The following is a 23,769-nucleotide window of genomic DNA, read 5'->3' as shown; positions in this document are numbered from 1 at the left end:
GTGCAGGCAGGTGGGTGGGCAGGGAAGTGGGTAAATAGGTGGGTGGGTAGGGAAGTGGGTGAACAGGTGGGTGGGCAGGGAAGTGGGTGAACAGGTGGGTGGGCAGGGAAGTGGGTGAACAGGTGGGTGGGCAGGGAAGTGGGTGAACAAGTGGGTAAACAGGTGGGTGGGCAGGGAAGTGGGTGAACAGGTGGGTGGGCAGGGAAGTGGGTGAACAGGTGGGTAAACAGGTGGGTGGATGGATTGGCAGGTGGGTGGGCAGGGAAGTGGGTGAACAGGTGGGTAAGTGGGTGTGCAGGCAGGTGGGTGGGCAGGGAAGTGGGTGAACAAGGTGGGTAAGTGGGCATGCAGGCAGGTGGGTGGGCAGGGAAGTGGGTGAACAGGTGGGTGGGCAGGGAAGTGGGTGAACAGGTGGGTGGGCAGGGAAGTGGGTGAACAGGTGGGTAAACAGGTGGGTGGGCAGGGAAGTGGGTAAACAGGTGGGTGGGCAGGGAAGTGGGTGAACAGGTGGGTGGGCAGGGAAGTGGGTGAACAGGTGGGTGGGCAGGGAAGTGGGTGAACAGGTGGGTGGGCAGGGAAGTGGGTGAACAGGTGGGTGAACAGGTGGGTGGGCAGGGAAGTGGGTGAACAGGTTGGTGGGCAGGGAAGTGGGTAAACAGGTTGGTGGGAAGGGAAGTGGGTAAACAGGTGGGTGGGCAGGGAAGTGGGTGAACAGGTGGGTAAGTGGCGAGACTGGACGACACGTGTGATCTCCTGCCTGGTCAACCCCCCCTCCCCCACCTCACGCCAGCCTTCCCATCTCCCCTCCACATGTGTCGACAGACACGTGGGTGTTGACACGCTGTACGATGCGCAGTAAGTTCTGTTAAATCCCATTTTATTTTATTGTAAATATTTAAATGAATAAATAGCAAACCAAATACTGTACTGTACTGTTCATCTATTATAGTGTTATTTAATTAATATTCGTAACTAGCTCTCCACAGCAATAAGAAAACAATATAATTCTTGCAACACCGCCAACGCCACCTTCGTTAGGCTTAAGCGAGTCCCATACACACCACAATAGTTTTTCCTCCTTCCGTGACCAACTCCCTTCCTTCCTGACCAACTCCCTCCCTCCCTTCCTGACCAATTCCCTTCCTCCCTTCCTGACCAACTCCCTCCCTCCCTTCCTGACCAACTCCCTTCCTGACCAACTCCCTCCCTCCCTTCCTGATCAACTCCCTCCCTCCCTTCCTGACCAACTCCCTCCCTCCCTTCCTGACCAACTCCCTTCCTGACCAACTCCCTCCCTCCCTTCCTGATCAACTCCCTCCCTCCCTTCCTGACCAACTCCCTCCCTCCCTCGCCAACGCCCTCCCTCCCTCCCTAACCAACTCCCTTCCTCCCTTCCTGACCAACTCCCTCCCTTCCTCCCTGACCAACTCCCTCCCTCCCTTCCTGACCAACTCCCTCCCTCCCTTCCTGACCAACTCCCTCCCTCCCTTCCTGACCAACTCCCTCCCTCCCTCCATCAATCACTGCCTCCCATCCCTCCCTCAAGGCCTTGGAGGTCGGTGGCCTGTTGCCACGTGAGGGGCCGCCGATGCCAAAACAAACTCAATACCGACCTTCGGTAATATCAACCGCCAGACTGGTATATGAGGGTCCAGATACCGATCTTCCAAACCGGTCGTTATTACCGGCAGATCGGTATAAAAGAGGCCGTTAAATTGAGTGGATACTGTAATATCTTTGTGGCAACTCCCATCTGTCAACGCGGGTGACGCTGACCGGGTCTGACGACCGCTCTGTTAACGCCCACTTTTTGCCAGACTTCCTCGGTCAATTGCGCCCAAAATATGTCACCTACGATTTTTTTTTATTTTTTCCGTGCTCAGGGGACACAAATTAACATGTTTAGAAGACGAAAAAAAAATTTTGAATTTTTTTTTTTCTTGCGCACAGGGGTGTAAATGTCCCAAGGACCCCTGAGCAGTGTAAGGGTTAAACAAGGCCCAGGTCTGAACCCGGGACGGAAACAGATGGAAAAACCTCCAGATCACCAGGAAACCAAACCCGGCGATCTGGAAAGAACCATCCCCTGGCGAGCAGACAAGCAGACTGACTGGGAGCCCACACCAGCCAGTCGTCGAGGTAGGCCAGACACCGAATCACAGACTCAGACAGGGCACTAAGATCCGGTAAAGATGCAAAGAGTATACGAAGTGCCCATTACAAAATAGGGAAGGCAATAAAAACAGCAAACCTGTTGAAACCAGCCAGAGCTCAACCCCCGCAAGCAAAACTAGGTGAGGACATATATTGTAAAAGTACAAGTTGCCGACCAGTGGGCAGAGAGCACTACGCTGGCCAGGCAAAGAAGGCACAAAACTGCATAAAAAGGCCTACCTCGACAGCAAAACCGCAAAGTCCCAGCACAACCACAACATGTGCCAAGACCCAAAAGGATCAGTCTGCAAGCCAGGAAGACCCCGGAACCCCAAAAGGCAGAACCGGGTCACATGAGGAAACAAAGTCCCCTGAACCCACAAAAGGGGGCCCAAGAGGAAGAAACCTCCAGAACGAAACCAAGGAACCCAAAGGAACCCAGAATCGAACCAGGGGGAGCCCAAACCACCCCATTTGCCGGCGGAGAACACCACTGAAAGGCAAAGCACAGCCCCTAGCAAAACCACCTGGGAAAACGGTCCCAGCAGACCGAAAACCGAGGGACAAGGTGTGGGAGCAAGCATACCAGCCAGGGGCACTGAGCCTGGATAGCTCTGGGGAGCCGACAGAGCTCCCCCCAGAAAAAGAGTTAAAACCAATTGGATAGAATACCTGGAGAACATAAAAACTACATTTTTATATGACCTCTGTGTATCATCATTAAAAACTTACTTTTTTGGTAGAGCTACAGAGATTCTACAGGAAAGAGACTGTTGAGTTGACTGTTTATCTGGGCCTAAAGAGAGACCGCTGACAGAATCCCACACAAGAGGCTATTATTGGAAAGTGGAACATGTTGGAGGGGTGACAGAGGCTTCTAACATGAATGAAACATTTTTAGACAGAAAAAAAGAGAGCAGTAATGAGAGGTGAAAGGGAAGATAAAATTTGACGATTGTCATGCCCTTCAAGAAGGCCTGAACAAAAGTGCATGGAGCAAAACTTGGCAGATGGAATTTAAAGCGAATGCCACATCACGGAATGTGGAATAGTACAAAGTAGGCCACACACAACCTACAAATTATGTGTAAAAGCTTTAAGGAAATCTGATAAAGAAAGATCTAGGAGTGGTTCTAGATACAAAGCTCACCAGAACTTTCATAAGAGCACTTAAAAAAATTGTGCAAGACGCTTATGCTACGCTTTCAATTTCAGAATTGCTTTTAAGTACATGGATGGCAAAATATTATAGAAAGTGTTCACGACATTTGTGAGACCAAAATGAGAGTATGCTGCAGTTGCATGGTGCCCATTTCTCAAGAAGCACATCAACAAACTTGAAAAGGTGCAAATGCATGCAACAAAATGACTTCCAGAACTGAGAGACAAGAGTTTCAAGGAGATGTTTGAGGCATTAAATATCCCAAAGCTATAAGATAGAAGAAAAAGAGATGCTGTGATCACTACGTACAAAACAGCAATGGGAATCATACAACCTTGAGGTTACCTTGAGGTGCTTCCGGGGCTTAGCGCCCCGCGGCCTGGTCGTCGACCAGGCCTCCTGGTTGCTGGACTGATCAACCAGGCTTCTGATCAACCAGCAACTTCAAGAGGTCACAGATTTAAGCTAACTAAATTCCAGGATGTGGCATCCTAGAATTACACTTGGGTAATTACCAGTTGATTCAGGGGCCCAGAGGCAGGACCAGAACTGAAGCTCAACCCCTTGCAGAGCACAATTAATGACTGCTCCTGTCCCAACCCATCCCACCCCCATCCAATTTAAAATCCAATCTATCCTTGCATCCATCCTTTCCTGCCCCACCCTCAAACCCACTTCCCACTTAAAATTACCCCACTCAACCCTTTGAAATTTGAGTTTTAAGATTTGATTAGAGGTAGCCTAGTGGCCATTTTTCTAAGGTGGTAGGCGAAGTCTTCATCACATCAAAGGGACATTTCGGCACCTAGAAGGATGGTCAAGGCAGGGTGCAGAGTACCAGGATGAAAAGAAGAGAAGATGATTGGTTATATGTTGCTCAAACTGACCAATCAACAGGTAATCTGAAGTTGTCACTAATGAATGGGAGCTGCAAGGCATCCCATTGGTCTGAGAGGTGTCACCGAGTCTTAAGACACCATCGTGGGCAGACTCAGGATGCCGAGCTCCAGAATTAAGAAGTAATTCATTGGTTGCAAGCCAGGTCAAGACTTTTGTTGAGTCCTGAGGGCCCTGTATCACTACAAGGAGCAGCCTAGTCAACCTCAGGGAGGTATAATTCACCAATTCTCCAAGGCGAGTGCAGCAACGATGCGACTAACGGTCTGGGACCATGTGCGTTGGAATACATCCAGCTGAGCAAGGTATACTGTGTGGAGGGCCAATGAAAGGCTTCTCAGCCAACTGAGTTCCACATTTCTAAGGACAATCCAGGTCGAGGAAGGACCACTATAAATTGATGTGGAGTGCAGTGAACTTGTTGACCCAGGTGCAATGTGCGACTTATTACCCAGTGACAAACAGTAAAGTAAGAGTGTAGTGCCGTGAAGGGAAGGGAACTATCAGGAGAAACTGCCAAGCCGTTATGATTATATAACACTTATGTTAAACTGTAATTAGCTCAACAATGATGAGCCAGTTACAGAGTTTAACCATCCGGTTAGTGTCCATGATTTAAGGGTGCTTGCTTTAACACAAACACAGGGAAGAGCCTGCTTGGACGCAAGTGCCCCAAGTGAGAGCCTACTACAGCATTCATTTAAGCAATACAGTGAAACAATTTCTCCTTCCCTGAGCGATATTTGCAATTTATATATTAGACATTAGAGCAGCTCAAGTGTAAGCACAGAGTTCCGGTGAAATTGCTAGCAGTTGTAGTTCTCAGGTAGGAGACAAGTTCAAAGCAGTAGTCTTAAGGAGAGCCACTTAGCTCTGCAGTGGCAAAATTGCAACAATGACCTGGGGGTTCTCATTACATCACTGGTACACCTGCAGTCAACAGCAGGTAATCAAGATTTATGCCAAGCCTTCATTGCAGGACCACGCCAGGAGAGGGGCAACGATGAACACTGCCAGCGAACGTGGGACAAATACATTTCCCGCGCTTGTGACAATACACTGAAGCAAGAAGGGCATTCCAACAGTCAGTTATATGGAACCAGGACTTTAATTTGTTGCTAACGTAACACCTCTTGTCGTTTGAGATGGTATCGTTCATTTCGTGCTTTTTATTTGATTAATCTGCGACTTTTCTGATTATGCATATGTTTGTCATTGTGTTTTCTGAAACAACTAGTGAAAGCACTAGTACGATTCAATGGTGTATAAGTGACAAATGGTGTCACTTATACACCATTTGCCTTACGTTGCCAATTTCAGAGTGCTTATAAGTAAAACATGGACTGGCTTCAGAATGTCGAAGCCAAACTTTCTGTCGATCAGTAAGCTATAAGTTGTTTTTGTTTTTTGAGTTCTCATGAACTCAAATGTAAAAAAGTTTTACATTTGAGTTCATGGTCATTCATTATTTTGTAACACTTCAATGAGTTCTTGTAAAGTAGAGATTTAAATTTAAAAAGCCAAAAGCAGCCTTGTGAGAGTTTGCCATTTGGGACTTTTAAATTTGTGGCAGAGCTACTTATGTAACTTTTGCTTGTGCTTTTCTTTTTTAATTAAATTCTATTTCAAAATGCTACATTCTTGTGTTTCCTTTGTTATTTATTTACTGGCCGATGTAAAAGCCGGGTCACATTTATTATTATACAATATGGGACATGTTTGAGGAAGAGGCTATGTCAGCATATTTGTATATACATACACATAAATAAAAGTATTTGAGAGAGTACTCAGGAGTCAGGTCACTAGATTCATGGAAACCAATGACCTCCACAATCCAGGCCAACATGGATTTAGAGCAGGAAGATCATGCCTCTCGCAACTACTTGACCACTATGATAAAATCACTGAGGCATTAGAGGAAAAACATAATGCAGATGTCGTAAACACAGATTTTGCAAAGGCATTCGACAAATGTGACCATGGAGTGATTGCACACAAAATGAGGTCAATGGGTAAAACTGGTAAAGTAGGACGCTGGATGCTCAATTTCCTTTCGAACAGAACACAAAGAGTAACAGTCAATCAAGTAAAATCGAGTCCGAGCGCAGTTAAAAGCTCAGTACCTCAAGGTACAGACCTTGCACCACTGCTGTTCCTTATTCTCATATCAGACATAGACAAAAACACAAGTCACAGCTTCGTGTCATCCTTTGCAGATGATACAAAAATCAGCATGAATATTACCTCTGCTGAAGACATTGATAAACTACAAACAGACTAACAAAGTTTTCGATTGGGCAGCAGAAAATAACATGATGTTTAACGGTGATAAATTCCAGGTACTCAGATACGGCAAAAATGAGGATCTTAAGCATAATACAGGGTACAAAACACAATCAAATCTGCCCATAGTAGGAAAACAGCATGTCAAGGATTTGGGAATAATGATGTCCAACGACCTAACGTTTAGGGAGCATAACCAAGCAAGTATTGCGTCAGCCAGAAAAATGATAGGATGGATTACAAGAAACTTCAAGTCCAGAGATCCCATCACAATGGTTGTACTCTTCAAATCACTTGTGTTGTCCCATCTTGAGTACTGCTCAGTACTCACTTCCCCCATCAGAGCAGGAGAGATTGCTGAAATTGAGGGAATACAGAGAACATATACGGCACGCATAGACGAGATAAAGCACATAAATTATTGGGATCGTCTCAAAGCTCTCCAAATGTACTCACTAGAAAGGAGACGAGAGAGATACCAAATAATATACACATGGAAAATACTGGAGGGACAGGTCCCAAATCTGCACAGTAAAATAACAACGTACTGGAGTGAACGACATGAAAGAAAATGCAGAATAGAACCAGTGAAGAGCAGAGGTGCCAGAGGGCACAATCAGAGAACACTGTACTCACTAGAAAGGAGACGAGAGAGATACCAAATAATATACACATGGAAAATACTGGAGGGACAGGTCCCAAATCTGCACAGTAAAATAACAACGTACTGGAGTGAACGACATGGAAGAAAATGCAGAATAGAACCAGTGAAGAGCAGAGGTGCCAGAGGGCACGATCAGAGAACACTGTACTCACTAGAAAGGAGACGAGAGAGATACCAAATAATATACACATGGAAAATACTGGAGGGACAGGTCCCAAATCTGCACAGTAAAATAACAATGTACTGGAGTGAACGACATGGAAGAAAATGCAGAATAGAACCAGTGAAGAGCAGAGGTGCCAGAGGGCACAATCAGAGAACACTGTATGAGGTCATCAGAGGTCCGCGGTTGTTCAACATACTACCAGCGAACATCAGAAATGTTACAGGAACAACCGTGGACGTCTTCAAGAGGAAACTAGATTGTTTCCTTCAAGGAGTGCCAGACCAACCGGGCTGTGGTGGGTATGTGGGCCTGCAGGCCGCTCCAAGTAACAGCCTGGTGGATCAAACTCTCACAAGTCAAGTCTGGCCTCGGGCCGGGCTTGGGGAGTAGAACTCCCAGAACCCCCATCAACCAGGTATCAACCAGGCATAGAAGAAGCACATGTCAGCAAGTATTAAGAGGCAGTGGACTCATTTTGGAGTTTGTGTGTGTCTCAACACAGGACAACAGGCCATTTGCTCCAGAGTAGTCATTAAAGCCTTCAGTTCACTGCCAACATTGCACTCAGGAGTGCCCAAGTCTGAGAATTTAAAGTTATCTTAGCCTCCCCATTTGTATTTGGTGATTGCATGAGGTGCACTTAAACTGAGATTTGGTGGAGTATTCAGTGGGCACTGGGTAAGGGAGCTCAGTTACCCCAACTGAAGAGTTGTTAACAACCTGCTAGAGATGATGATGATGATGCACTGTGAGGATGTGAAGTCAGGTGTATGTGGAGCAACTGAATGGCAGAGGTTAATTAGTGAACTCCCCAAATCTACCACTCTCTGGGGATGCTGTGTGTGTATTAGGTCCTTAGGAAAGCTGCTAATCTTTTTGTCCGAGTTGCAAGGGGGGAAAATGTGCAACACTGTCCACTCCTACCCCACCCACCCAATCTATTCTTGCACCCACCCATTCTAGTCTAGTGCTAAAGTCCTCTTCCAACTCACACTTGTCCCATTCAATCCAATCACCACCCACTCCTGCCCCTACCTGATTCATATCCATCTGCTGGACACACTGTGCTTAGGGGGGGGGAGGGGGATAGGGGGGGGGGGTTATCTTGAGGTTATCTTGAGATGATTTCGGTTTTTTTTTTTTTAGTGTCCCCGCGACCCGGTCCTCGACCAGGCCACCACCCCCAGGAAGCAGCCCATGACAGCTGACTAACAACCAGGTACCTATTTTACTGCTAGGTAACAGGGGCATAGGATGAAAGAAACTCTGCCCATTGTTTCTCGCCGGCGCACGGGATCGAACCCGGGACCACAGGATCACAAGTCCAGCGTGCTGTCCGCTCGGCTGACCGGCTGGAAGGGGGCCACGCAGGAAGGGGCTGAAATTTAAATCTTTTTTCTTGCCTTTTAAACCAAATTTTCAGTAGAATATGTTAAATGCATTGTTAAATGTGTTGTATTATATACAAGGAATTATATTTCAAACACAAGCACCAAAGTCATACCATAATTGCCTCCAAAAGAACAACTGTATCAGGGTTCTCGAAGTTTTTATTATTTGTGAACCAGTGAATAGCTTGATAACCGAGTGTAAGGAACAACTGGCGAGTAACTTGGTCGGGATCACAAGCCAGCTGCAATATGGCTCGAAACACATGACGGTACAGTGGTGCCATGGGAAACTTGGCCTGGTAGTCTTCATGTTGCTGAGCACCTGGAAAAATCAAAAGTTTAAGAAAATTTATTTAACCACCATGCTGCGCCGAGTTTATGGTGAAATTCCCCCTGTGCGCATGAAATAGTGTTCCCAAAAAACTCTTTTTTCTTCGTAAAATTATAAATTCCCTTCCCTGAACATGTCTATGTAAAAATAAATACCAAATTCCACTTACTTTGGCTTTGGGGCCGTGGACAAGGTGCACTGTGACGTCATCAGGGCCTAGTCGCCTGTGCACGAATCGCCCAGACACGATCGCGCGGGCCATTCAAGCACCGGGTATTGCCACAAATATATTTTCAATTATCTGTTCTATGTATTTCCAATGCAGTTTTATTTGTTGTTTTTTTATCGTATATGATGCATATTTGTGTCCTTTACAATACAGTAGAACGTTTATAATGTTCCATGGAACTGTGATACATGTGCCAGTAATGTGTCCCACAATAAAACCAGCATTGAATGTAATGAAACGCCATTTTCTGGGTGAGCCCCGGAGGCTCCCTGGAGCTTATCGGGCTAATGTATGTTATATTAGACCGGGACATTAGCTAAGGAGTTCAGACCTACCAGGGACCAGCGCCAGAACCTGGCCCCCTTCAGAGAGGTTTCAGGGAGCAATGGCCCTGGAAAACCCCTTGTGGTTGGGTTTTCCTTATCTGCCATCGACTGGGGTTAGGCACCAAGAAAGGTAGGCATATCAAAACAAACCCCACATGGTAAAAAACTAAAACAAAAACCGAACATAGAGGTAGAAACTCCCTACAATCACAAGGAAACAAGCAAACATCACATTTTACTGCCGCGCCGATCGTCCGCGCAGCCCTCCCCGCCCCGGGAGGGGGAGGGGGGGAGCCTCAGACCTACCCCGCTGGCTGCCAAGCTCCAGTTCGGAAGCTAAGCTTCAACCAACGCGAAAAAAACGCCGACCGGTGGGAGGGAGGGTTGCCAGGGAGCCTCCGGGGCTCACCCAGAAAATGGCGTTTCATTACATTCAACGCTGGTTTTCTGTGGGGAGCCCCTACGGCTCCCTGGAGCTTCATACCGAAAGAGAAGGAAAAGAAAGGGCTAACCCGGGAGGCGGCCGCCACAAACTTTGCAACGCAAAGCCAAGACAACCGGTCGCAAACCTGCAACCCAAGGCAACAAGAATGCCCAAGAGCAGACGCGCATAAGGATGGGCGGCCAAGAACCTGTGCGACCCACAAATCCCTGCGCCCGAAATGAGTCCGAGACGTCACCAACACAGCAGAAAAAGCTGCAAACGTCTGAACAGCACGGGCGCAAAGACAGACCGCAGACTGGAAGAATGAAAACTCTGCGGACGACCTGGGAGACCCGAGCCCTGAAAACAGGGAACGAAGAAACCGGATCAACCACAGCGCATCCCCAGACACGGTACGCCGGCAACTGCAAAAATCACAACTGGACCACACAGGACGCACCCCCCGGCCAAACCAATCAAGTACCAATATCCCAAGAACCCCTCCAGAAAGCAGCCGTCTCGACCGTCGCCAGGACAGAGAAAGGCTTCATACCTATAAAGCTACCACCAGTACCAAAGAGCAGGAAACTGAACCGAAGGGGCTACCACAAACTGAGGGGAAGATAAGAAGGCACCCTGAACAAGGACCAGGATGGCTCAGGCGACGCATGAGCAGGCCGGAGGGGAAACAAAACATGAGAAAACGTATGAAACGTCATACTGTCGCCAAGACGAAGCTCGCAGGTGGGACACCGTCAACAAAGCCACCTGAACAGCATAGAGATGGTGATACCCCCGTCAAAATACCAGACGCGAAGAGCCAAGGAGAAGGGCGAACCGGTCACGGACAGGACCGATTCGGCCTGCTGAAAGAGGTGGAGCCTCAGGAAAAACGCCCCGGGTACGGACACCTATCAAGCAGCGTCTGAAAAGAAGGCCGGGCCGGCCACCATGGAACCATAAGGACTGCTCTCGTGGGAATGGGCTGCAACCGAGCCAGAATCCGAAGTAACAGCTGGACTGGGAGAAGAGGAACATGTACCCCCCACCTCAACCAGTCCTGCCGAAAGCATCCACTGTGAAGTCCTCACCGGTGGGAAAGGGCGCCACAAAATAGGCGACGCCTAGACCACGCTGACCCGAAGATGTCCATGGCCAGGAGTCCATACGCCCGACAGAGCCAACAAAACGAATCGGCGACGACTGGCCAACCTACGAAGAGGAATGAACAGCTGTCCGCCAGGACGCAGGACACACCCTGGACATGAACCTCACGGTTAGCCAAACCCCTGTGGTTCCGGCAAGAACCACCAGAGAACAGTCCGAACAGAGCTGAATGGTAGAGTACCTAGTGACCCAAACCCTCCGAAGCGCAAACCAGACAGCCACGAACACCCGAACCGTGCTGTGAGCCCAACGGACAGACAGACTCCATCAACCTCGGCCGACCTGGTGAGCACTGGTCACAAAGCCCCAGCCGAGAGACGACCCGTCCGTGAACACATCGAGCGAAGGCTCGGGGAGGTGCCAAGGCACGGAACCCCGAAAACCCCAAAGAGGAAGCTGGTGACGCAGCACCAACACAAGATCCCCGGAGGAACCCAATGAATGCAAGAGGCGGAAGGGGAGTCTCTGCAGGAACCAACAGACACCGTAGCCAAACCCGACTCCGCGGGCAGACAAGCACGCCGAAGTGCAGACTCCCGCACAACCGCTCAAGCAACCACTGAGCAACCCGGGACACCCTCCTATACAGCCGAAGGCGGGACCACAGCCGCAGTAACACTTCTGGAGGGAAAGGCAATGAGGGGCCCAAGAGCCTTAAACAAGGCCCAGGTTCGAACCCGGGACGGAAACAGATGGAAAAAACCTCCAGATCACCAGGAAACCAAACCCGGCGATCTGGAAGGAACCATCCCCTGGCGAGCAGACAAGCGGACTGACTGGGAGCCCACACCAGCCAGTCATCGAGTTAGGCCAGACACCAAATCACAGACTCAGACAGGGCACTAAGATCCGGTAAAGATGCAAAAAGTATACGAAGTGCCCATTACAAAATAGGGAAGGCAATAAAAACAGCAAACCTGAAGCCCCACCACCAACCGTGCCAGTCCCAGAAAACTGGAGAGGAACGTGCCAAGAAGTGACCTGGAGGTCCAGGGCCACCTTTCAAATCCAGGGATCCCATCACAATGGTTGTACTCTTCAAGTCACTTGTGCTGTCCCGTCTCGAGTACTGCTCAGTACTCACTTCCCCCTTCAGAGCAGGAGAGATTGCTGAAATAGAGGGAATACAGAGAACATATACGGCACGCATAGACGAGATAAAACACCTAAATTATTGGGATCGTCTCAAAGCTCTCCAAATGTACTCTCTAGAAAGGAGACGAGAGAGATACCAAATAATATACACCTGGAAAATACTGGAGGGTCAGGTCCCAAATCTACACAGTAAAATAACAACGTACTGGAGTGAACGATATGGAAGAAAATGCAAGATTGAACCTGTGAAGAGCAGAGGTGTCATAGGCACAATCAGAGAGCACTGTATAAACATCAGGGGTCCGCGGTTGTTCAACGTCCTCCCAGCGAGCATAAGAAATATTGCCGGAACAACCGTGGACATCTTCAAGAGAAAACTGGACGGTTTTCTAAGAGAAGTTCCGGATCAGCCGGGCTGTGGTGGGTACGTGGCCCTGCGGGCCGCTCCAAGCAACAGCCTGGTGGACCAAACTCTCACAAGTCGAGCCTGGCCTCGGGCCGGGCTTGGGGAGTAGAAGAACTCCCAGAACCCCATCAACCAGGTATCAACCAGGTATCAGCAGAATCCGAACAGGAGACAACAGTCCTCCGAGGAGGGCATAGGATCCAGGGCGCAGACTGAAGAAGTCCAGAAGAACTGCAGACAGGAAAAGCTCATGACTGCAAAGAGCAGACAGGAACCCCAGAAGGATGGGGGCGGATCGACCACGCCCCACGCACCTACGAAGAGGAAATGACGAAGCGCACGGGAAGAAGCCCACCCCGCCAGCTCTGAAACCTCCCAAGGGGGAGAAGCCGCTCTCCGACGCCAGCAGAGGCCGGAAGACAACCCAAAGTGCCCACCAACAGTGGGACCATGCGAGAGGCAACAGAGCAAGCTGCTCCCCTAGCGCCCAGTCAACAGAGAAGGGAACAGAACCCCTTCCGTAAGAAAAAGTACACTACCTAATTCATGATGAGAGACTACGGGAATTAAACCACACTTCGCTGGAAGACGAAGAATGAGGGGGGGGACCTGATCACCACATTCAAGAATCCCAAGGGACTCGACAGGGTTGATAAGGACAGGCTATGTAACACAAGTGCACACGCACTAGGGGACACAGGTGGAAACTGAGTACCCAAATGAGCCACAGAGATAGAAGAAGAATTTTTTTTTTTTTTTTTTTTTTTTTTTTTTTTTTTTTTTTTTTGTGTGTGTGTGTGTCAGAATGGTAACGGGAAAGCACTAGGAAGTAATGTGGTGACTCCACACACAAGTAACGAGGCTGACCCCCATACAATGTCACATGTAGACATGATAGAGCCCAATAGGCACAGGAACCTATACACCACACAGGAATATACAGGAACTATATACACAGAGAGGAGTATGAGCTGGAGGAGGCAGAAGTCACACTGCAGCAAGCTCCTGGAAATATCGAATTACCTAAGTATTGGGCACAGGTTGAGGGCTACAGTGGTGTCCCAGGTTACATAAAGGTTCAGGGAAGAGTAAAAGCAAATAAAATACAATAAACAAGTAAAAGTGAGTGAAAATAGCGGAGTGGAAAAGTTTGTTTTGGTCTAGAACAAAAACAAAGATGGCCGCCACCACCACCCCCACTGAGAATGTAGACACACCAACAGATGATGGTTTCAAAGGATTCTCAACACAAGATATAAGGAAAGGAGGTGTTCTTGGCAGGTTAGAGATAATTGAGGATATGCAAAAGAAGTATGAAGAAAAAGTGCTTAAATTGGAAGAGGACAATGCAGCTCTTTGGAGTGAGCTTTGCACTCTAAAAGGGAGTATGCTTCAACAAGGTAAGATTATTACTGCATTAACAGACAAGGTAACAAATCAGGAGGAGCAAATCAAGGAACTAGTGAAAGAAAATGAGGCATGGAAAGTGAAGTGTGGTGACTTTGAAGAAATAAACAAGAAAATAGACTCATATGGTGAACAACTCCAAGCAAGCCTAAGGGGTAACATAGAGTTAGGTAAGGATCTCCAACTGGAAACTTCACTGACAACTCACATAGAGGAGGTGAATAAAGAACTAGAAAAGTATAAAGAAGAAATAAAAGCGACATATGCTGAAGTTGTAAAAGAGAAAGAGACTATCAAAGAAGTGTGTTCAGAAGTCAAAACCAGAAATGACCAACAAGAAGGAGAAATTAGGCAAGCAATTAGGAAAGAACTGGTTACCAACAGTAAACTGGTACAAAACACTGCAGATAGAACTAAGTCCATAATCATTTTTGGATGTTTAGAGAAGGAAATTTCATCTAGGGTGGACCGAGCGGCAGAAGAGATGAAAATCATAGAGAAAATACTGTATACGAGGAAGGCACACAAACATTCATACCAAAACAGAGATGCAGGGCCAGAAAACAGGATTGGTTCGACAGAAATTGTGAGAGGGCAAGAGACCAAAAGACACAAAAATGGAATCAGTATAGGAAGAGGCCAAACCCCCAAACATACCAGCGATACAAAGATGCGAGAAACAACTATACAGCAGTAAGGAGAGAGGCAGAAAGAAATTTTGAAAAAAGGATAGCAGATAAATGTAAAACAGAACCGGGCCTATTCTACAAATTCATAAACAACAAATTGCAGGTAAAGGATAATATCCAGAGGATGAAAATGGGAAACAGATTCACGGAAAATGAAAAGGAAATGTGTGAAACATTAAATGAAAAGTTCCAAAGTGTGTTTGTACAAAATGAAATCTTAAGAGAACCAGACACAATAAGTATTCCAGAGAACAACATAGAGCGGATAGAGGTGTCTAGAGATGAAGTGGAAAATATGCTAAAGGAGCTCGGGAAGAACAAAGCAGCTGGCCCAGATGGCGTTTCACCATGGGTTCTGAGAGAATGTGCATCTGAGCTCAGCATTCCACTTCACCTGATCTTTCAGGCATCCCTGTGTACAGGAATCGTAGCAGACGTGTGGAAACAGGCTAACATAGTTCCAATCTACAAAAGTGGCAGCAGGGAAGACCCCCTCAATTATAGACCTGTATCATTGACAAGTGTAATAGTGAAAGTATTGGAAAAACTAATCAAAACTAAATGGGTAGAACACCTGGAGAGAAATGATATAATATCAGACAGACAGTATGGTTTTCGATCTGGAAGATCCTGTGTATCGAATTTACTCAGTTTCTATGATCGAGCCACAGAGATATTACAGGAAAGAGATGGTTGGGTTGACTGCATCTATCTGGACCTAAAAAAGGCTTTCGACAGAGTTCCACATAAGAGGTTGTTCTGGAAACTGGAAAATATTGGAGGGGTGACAGGTAAGCTTCTATCATGGATGAAAAATTTTCTGACTGATAGAAAAATGAGGGCAGTAATCAGAGGCAATGTATCGGAATGGAGAAATGTCACAAGTGGAGTACCACAGGGTTCAGTTCTTGCACCAGTGATGTTTATTGTGTACATAAATGATCTACCAGTTGGTATACAGAATTATATGAACATGTTTGCTGATGATGCTAAGATAATAGGAAGGATAAGAAATTTAGATGATTGTCATGCCCTTCAAGAAGACCTGGACAAAATAAGTATATGGAGCACCACCTGGCAAATGGAATTTAATGTTAATAAATGTCATGTTATGGAATGTGGAATAGGAGAACATAGACCCCATACAACCTATATATTATGTGAGAAATCTTTAAAAAATTCTGATAAAGAAAGAGATCTAGGGGTGGTTCTAGATAGAAAACTATCACCTGAGGACCACATAAAGAATATTGTGCAAGGAGCCTATGCGATGCTTTCTAACTTCAGAATTGCATTTAAATACATGGATGGCGATATACTAAAGAAATTGTTCATGACTTTTGTTAGGCCAAAGCTAGAATATGCAGTTGTTGTGTGGTGCCCATATCTTAAGAAGCACATCAACAAACTGGAAAAGGTGCAAAGACATGCTACGAAGTGGCTCCCAGAACTGAAGGGCAAGAGCTACGAGGAGAGGTTGGAAGCATTAAACATGCCAAAACTAGAAGACAGAAGAAAAAGAGGTGATATGATCACTACATACAAAATAGTAACAGGAATTGATAAAATCGACAGGGAAGATTTCCTGAGACCTGGCACTTCAAGAACAAGAGGTCATAGATTTAAACTAGCTAAACACAGATGCCGAAGAAATATAAGAAAATTCACCTTTGCAAATAGAGTGGTAGACGGTTGGAACAAGTTAAGTGAGAAGGTGGTGGAGGCCAAGACCGTCAGTAGTTTCAAAGCGTTATATGACAAAGAGTGCTGGGAAGACGGGACACCACGAGCGTAGCTCTCATCCTGTAACTACACTTAGGTAATTACCTGTTGATAGACGGTTGAGAGGCGAGACCAAAGAGCCAGAGCTCAACCCCCGCAAGCACAACTAAGCGAGGACATATACTGTAAAAGTACAAGTCGCCGACTAGTGGGCAGAGAGCACCACGCCAGCCAGGCAAAGAAGGCACAAAACTGCATCAAAAGGCCCACCTCGACAGCAAAACCGCAAAGTCCCAGCACAACCACAACATGTGCCAAGACCCAAAAAGATCAGTCTGCAAGCCAGGAAGACCCCGGAACCCCAGAAGGCAGAACCGGTTCACACGAGGAAACAAAGTCCCCTGAACCAACAAAAGGGGGCCCCAAGAGGAAGAAACCTCCAGAACGAAACCAAGGAACCCAAAGGAACCCAGAATCGAACCAGGAGGAGCCCAAACCACCACATTTTACCGGCGGAGAACACCACTGAAAGGCAAAGCACAGCCCCCAGTAGAACCCCCTGGGAAAACGGTCCCAACAGACCAAAAACCGAGGGACAAGGTGTGGGAGCAAGCATACCAGCCAGGGGCACTGAGCCTAAACCCAAAGGCTCAGACCTAAAACAGACAATTTGGAAAAACCCGATGTAAAATCAACACCCAAACGTTCCCAGAGGAACAGGCAACGGCAAGAAAACACCAGAAAAACAAAGAAACGACAACAGGAGAACAAAAACCCTGAAAAAAAATGAAAACTCACCCGAGACGCTCGCTCGCACACCCAGACGCATGTAAACAAACCGCAACACCGCCCTGGTGGCCACGCCGGGAAACCGGCAGACGAAATGGCCGCCAGCAGGGGCTGTGACTGACGCTAAATACACAAAAACACGCCAGCAAATGTGGGAAGCTAGCAGACTGGATGGGCAAAAAACGCCGTCTAACAGCAGAAAAACCCCGGCAGGGGCAAAACCACCCCAGAACTGCTAGCAGGCATCCCCCATAGCCCCGGGAACCAACAACAGAGGCCCCGGGGCAGAGCCGTCCTCCAAGCCATCCGCCCTTAAAGAAAAGCAAGAGTCCATGGGATAGGCAACAAGAAAGGGCCACTGGTAAGACCCAGAAGCCTTGGCAGGAGGCTCAGGCTCAAACCTCCGTCCCCAACCCGAACGGGGCAGCCCCCGAACACCGCCCGAGTCTCTGCCGCAACTAAACCCCACCCCGACCCCGAAACCCGCAGACGGTCCGGAGCCGGGAACACGGAGGGAAAGGGGCGAACAGCACCTAACCAAACGGGGCGGCCACGGGGCATTCGAGTGGGAAACCAACCTAGCATGTTGCAGCAACCTAACCAAGCTTGCAACACGGATGCCGCCTGTACTCTGAACAGTAATATCATCAGGAGAGTACTGGAGAACAAGCAGAGAATCACTCGCAAGATTCCGGGTCAAGGTGTCAGTGACCCAACAGGCAGCATGACGGAGGTAAAAATGGCGACTGTCACCCGGAGACAAGGGAACAGCAACCAACGATCCCGTACAAGACGGGTTGGAACCCGGAAGACACATTCAATGGTCCCTCGAGCCCAGACAGGGGTTTCCAGGGGCCCATAGGGTAACAACTACGGGAAGCCCGGGCAAGGTGTTGCTAACCGGTTAAGAAACCCAAACATAACAAGAGGGTAGATTATAGCACTGAAAACCCCTGAGACGTGTACAATCACAGGGGCCTAGCACAGGGCCGCCAAACACTACCAGTGGAACTATAACCACCTTAGGCAGACCCCCACCAGGTATGAAAAATTAAAAACAAAAGAAAAGCCCCGCAAAAGTACACCGTCTCCAGAGGCAACAGAATCCGGCCGCCACTTATGTGGCAGGCTGTGCAACACCTTAGACGCCCTAAATAGCACAATACCAATCCCTACCCAGGACCAAACAAGGGCCCCAAGCCCCAGCTGGCCCCAAGGGCGAGGCAAATGCCGAGCAGCAAGAACCTCTACGGGAATGGTTCCCGAACGCCCCAGGAAAGATAACCCTGTTACGCAAGGGCAGTACTCACAGGGCGCTTAGGGAAGTCAGCCACTAAGCACATGCAGCCCCGGCACTGATGATGTACTCCTGGCCACCGCACAACACAACACACGGCAGTGAACGCCACACAAGGCAAACACCACCTAGGAAACTGAGGCCAGAGAAGCGTCAATCCCGGTTGACATTAGCGTACGAACTGGAGCTTGGCAGCCGGTGCGGTAGGTCCTGGGTAGGGCTGCGCGGACGATTGGCGCGGCAGTAAAGTGTGATGTTTGCTTGTTTCCTTGTGATTGTAGGGAGTTTCTACCTCTATGTTCGGTTTTTGTTTTAGTTTTTTACCATGTGGGGTTTGTTTTGTTATGCCTACCTTTCTGGGTGCCTAACCCCGGTCGATGGCAGATAAGGAAAACCCCAACCACAAGGGGTTTTCCAGGGCCATTCCTCCCTGAAACCTCTATGAAGGGGCCAGGTTCTGGCGCTGGTCCCTGGTAGGTCTGAACTCCTTAGCTAATGTCCCGGTCGAATATAACATACATTAGCCCGATAAGCTCCAGCGAGCCGTAGGGGCTCCCCACAGAAATGTTTATTGTCGCAATATTACTTGTTAAAAATTCACTAAAATTACAACACGTACAGTTTCACACACTATTTACACAGTAACAGACTGTATTACACATTCAGTACTTCGTAAGGGAGTAATAATCAACGAAGTAGTCCATGGTGCACAGTGTGACTTCGCTCTCATTGCACCAGGTAGATAAATTTTCGCTTCCTGTTTCTTCATTCTGTGTGCTTGCAAATAACGCACTCACATACACCATTGGCTTTTTAGTACTTGTAGGTTGTATGTAGCCAAGCTTGTAAAGCATAAGGTAGTATTGAAAAGATTATAGGAAAAGATCAATTTGTAAGGTAGTCTTGAAAAGATCGCTTTGTATGGTCCCACACAGGAAGAGATTCAGCTAGCCTCAAAGAGTGTCCGTCAGTCAGAAAGAGATTCAGGTATTCTTGAAAATATCTATCAAAAACACCATCATGGAAGCCGCTACCACTGTTCGTCTATGCTACTTGTATCAGATGCATCATCACTGAACGCAGAAAACGATTCATCTACGTATCATCTAAATAAATTGGAGATAGCATAGGATTGCAAGGGGTGACATTCAGAGCTACAACTGGATACATTCGCTGTATCGATATCTTGAGATGATTTCAGGGCTTAGGGTCCCCGCGGCCCAGTCCTCGACCAGGCCTCTTCCCCCAGGAATCAGCCCATGACAGCTGATTAACTCCCAGGTACCTATTTACTGTTAGGTAACAGGGGCATCAGGGTGAAAGAAACTCTACCCACTGTTTCTCGCCAGTGCCCGGGATCGAACCCGGGACCACAGGATCACGCGTCCAATGTTCTGTCCGCTCAGCTACCGGCTCCCTTAAATCGTCCCATCCTCATAGGTGCTGTATCACTTGTATCCGAGCTTTGTGTTAGGTCCTTATTGCACCTAGCTTCACCAATATTATGACCCTTATGTTCTTCAAACAATAAGGTTTGAATTTCACCGACAAAGCGTTATCTTTCAACACCGCATCGGACAGGTGTTTGGGAGCCAGAGGCGCTTGTGCCACCCATTGTTGCTCATTTGGTGTTAACTCAGCCAGCAGCCCTAGGGCATTCTGGGAATTTTTTCCAAGATGGCTGCCTCTCACTGGAGGTCCTAAGAGTCCATTTCATACACAACCAACCTCGCACATATTTAGAATGGGTATGAAAAAAATCAAAGAGTTTTCTCGGTTGGCGCAGTTTCCCGCCAACTGAGAGTACTCTGCTGGTGCAGTTAAGTGGTTAAATGTTAATAAATATTGATTAGAAACAGAACAGTAATGTTATATGCAAAGCTAAGAAATTAATAATGAGATGAAGTATTGAGAGGCTATACTCTTATCTTTCCACTCCACAATATATATATACCCTCATGTGGTCTAATTTTGCAAGGAGCAATCTTCCATTTGAACATAAAAGATAAAGGGCATCGAGTGAAATGAAATGCACATTCCTGAGCAGCACTTTGGTAACTTCCTTGTGCCCTTTCCAAAGTAAAGACGAAAAATGAGGGCACAATGGCCAACACGCTAGGGAGAGAGAGAAAAAAAAGACAATAACAGTAAGGATCCCTGATCCAAACACCACACCTAGGACTCGGGGGATAGAAAAAACCAGCGTTGAATGTAATGAAACGCCATTTTCTGTCCCAAACCAGACCCAGCCAAGACCGAACCTGAGAGGGGAAACAGATGGGACTTCCTCCAGTTCACCAAGAACCCGAACCCAGCGAGCTGGGAAAGAACCAAATCCCTGGCAAGCAGACACGCGGATTGGCTGAGAGCCCAAACCACCCAGTCGTCGAGGTAGGCCAGAACCCAAAGGCGGGACACCACGACCCGAGTAAGGCATGTGAAAACGCGAGGTGCCAGATTCAACCCAAAGGGAAGACAACAAAAGCGGTAACCTTGACACCCCACAACAAAACCGAACCAGTTGCTGAACCTTGGATGAACCAGAACGTGCCAATACGCGTCCTTGAGGTCCAGGGACACCATTCAAGTGCCCGGCTCCAACAGAAGACAGACCTAGGTCAGAGTAGTCATCCGGAAGGAGGGGCAATAAACCCCCGGGTTCAGATGGAACAAGTCCAGAATGAACCGGAGGTCCACGTAGTCCCATTTCGGGACCAGAAACAGGCAGGGACACCTACCTGAGGGATGTCGTCATTTTGACCACGCCCAGGCGACCCCACTCCGAAATGACCCGACAGGGTGCAGGAGAAGATGGCTGCCCCGCCAGCCCCAAACCCCCAAGGGAGGAGGAGCCACCCAACGCCACCACAGGCCACACGAAACGACCCGAAAAGCCCACAAATCGTGGGATTAAGGGTGAGCAAACAGGGCGAGCTCCCCCACCCATCGCCCTGTCAATGGCACAAACCGCAAAATGGCCTTGTGAGAACCTAAGCGCCGAACAGGGCAATCGCCTCGCCGATAAGAAACAGCTGGAACCGGAGGCTGCATCTGCCCCGAATCTGGCTCAATGGCCTACCACGATGGAAAGAACCCCAAGCCCTGGCACGATCTTTCCAGGAAGGCCCCCCACGAGCCCCCGGAGCAACAACAACTTAGACATGGGCCGACAACTAACCGACGCCACCTGCAGGTACTGCACCACAGCAGACTCAGCAAACAGCAACGGACAAAAAGGAGAAGACAACCGAAGCGGATCCGCCCAAGCGGATCCGCCCAAGCGGATTCTAAAGAAGAAGCCAGCACCGCCTGCCCACAGGCGAGGCGAGATGCATAGAACCGCGAAACCGCATCACGCAGGAGCGGCGCAAAGAGCTTTAATAGTATCGCTAACTTTGGACCTCACTTTCGTCCAATTTTTTTCTCTTGAATCCTAACTTTGGACCTGACTTGCATTCACTACAAAAATATTTATATAAAAATCATTTTTTATCCAATTGACCTCGGGATAGTATCAACATAAGCACCTTTAGAATGCACACAATTTAATACCAAAACAAAAGATATAACATGAAACTTGATGTCCGAACACTTATATGATTATAAATAGGTTTTTGGTCAAAATATTAAAATATTTGGTAAAATTCTATTTATTGTCCTATTATGTTGGGACTAGTTTTAAAATGTGCGCCTTTACGTTGCGAACAATTTGATACCAAAATGAAAGATGTAACACAAAAATTTATGTCAGAACACTGGAAAGGTATAAATAATTTTGTGATGATGAGCTTTCAGAATTAAAATATTTGTTAAAATTACAGTTATTACTCTATTATTATGGGACTAGTTTTAAAATATGCGCCTTTTTATTGTGAACAATTTTATACCAAAATGAGAGACGTAACACGAAAATTGATGTTATCAAACTGAACGAGTATACACATTAGGTTGCAGTGTACAAATTGGTGCTCGTTCAAGGGTAACTTTAGGCTTTTCTGCGGGGAGGCACTCCAGGCTTTTGTACATTATATTCATACACATCTGTAGGGAATTTAATTGTGAACACAATGATACCAAAACGAGCGACGTAGCACGAGAATTAAGGTGAGAAAAATGGAACGAGTATACACATTTTACTGATTTTGTACGCTCACGGGTAACTTTTGCCGACTTTAGGCTTTGCTGTTGGGAGTCACGCCAGGCTTTTGGACATTATTTTCATACACACCTGTAAGGAATTAAATTGCGAACACAATGATACCAAAACAAACGACGTAGCACGAGAATTAAGGTGAGAAAGCTGAAACGAGTATACACATTTAGGCGTCATCGCGTGCTTGCCCGCACATTGGGTCCATGATCTCTAAGTTGACCGCGCGCAAGTCGGGTGATCGATAGTGTTAACAAAGCAGATGATGCCCGCACTGCGGAGGGAAGCGCACTGGACCCGGCAGCGACCCCAAGCACCCCAACATCCAACTCAAGCTAGTCCGAGGACAGCTCAAGTAGGGAAAAGAAACGCAGAGCCGAAGCAAGCAGGCCATGAATGGGCAAATCCTCCGCCACCAAGGCAGCCGAAAGGAAAGGAACCTGCACATGAAGCTGCATGACACCAATATCCCGCGGAAGGGCATGGGGCGAACAAATAGGCAGTCTCCGTGGTGTAGTGGTAAGACACTCGCCTGGCATTCCGCGAGCGCTATGTCATGGGTTCGTATCCTGGCCGGGGAGGATTTACTGGGCGTAAATCCTTAACTGTAGCCTCTGTTTAACGCAACAGTAAAATGTGTACTTGGATGAAAAAACGATTCTTCACGGTTTGGATCGTATTCCAGGGACCTGCCCGAAACGCTACGCGTACTATTGACTGTACAAGAATGTAACAACTCTTGTATATATCTCAAAAAAAAAAAAAAAAAAAAAAAAAAGGCATCAAGATGCTCAAAGACGACCCCCACGAAAACCTAAAACGCCGACCAAGTCTCTAGCCACTCAAGCGCGCGGGACCGACAGAACGTGTGCCAAGCCTCAAAAAAAAAAAAAAAAAAAAAAAAAAAGACAGACTGCCAACCAGGATGACTTTGGGCCTTTATAATGATCCCAGTACAAACCAGCAGAGCCATACACGAAGAAACGTGGATCCATCACGAAGGCATAATCTGGGTCGCGC

General features: G+C 47.6%; 1 protein-coding gene across 1 annotated transcript in view; it reads right to left on the bottom strand.

Moving 5' to 3' along the window:
• The window catches only part of LOC123764810 (DNA-dependent protein kinase catalytic subunit), a 746,996-nt gene that overhangs the window by 391,606 nt on the left and 331,621 nt on the right, over positions 1-23,769 (bottom strand). The window contains exon 19 of the mRNA XM_069302649.1: positions 8,831-9,039. Coding sequence (XP_069158750.1) covers positions 8,831-9,039 — 209 coding nt within the window. The remainder of the gene's footprint in view (positions 1-8,830; positions 9,040-23,769) is intronic.

The sequence above is a fragment of the Procambarus clarkii genome, chromosome 48 (genome assembly GCF_040958095.1).
Source record: "Procambarus clarkii isolate CNS0578487 chromosome 48, FALCON_Pclarkii_2.0, whole genome shotgun sequence".
In the NCBI taxonomy this organism is placed as follows: Eukaryota; Metazoa; Arthropoda; class Malacostraca; order Decapoda; family Cambaridae; genus Procambarus; species Procambarus clarkii.
This window is presented reverse-complemented; position numbering and strand designations above follow the sequence as displayed.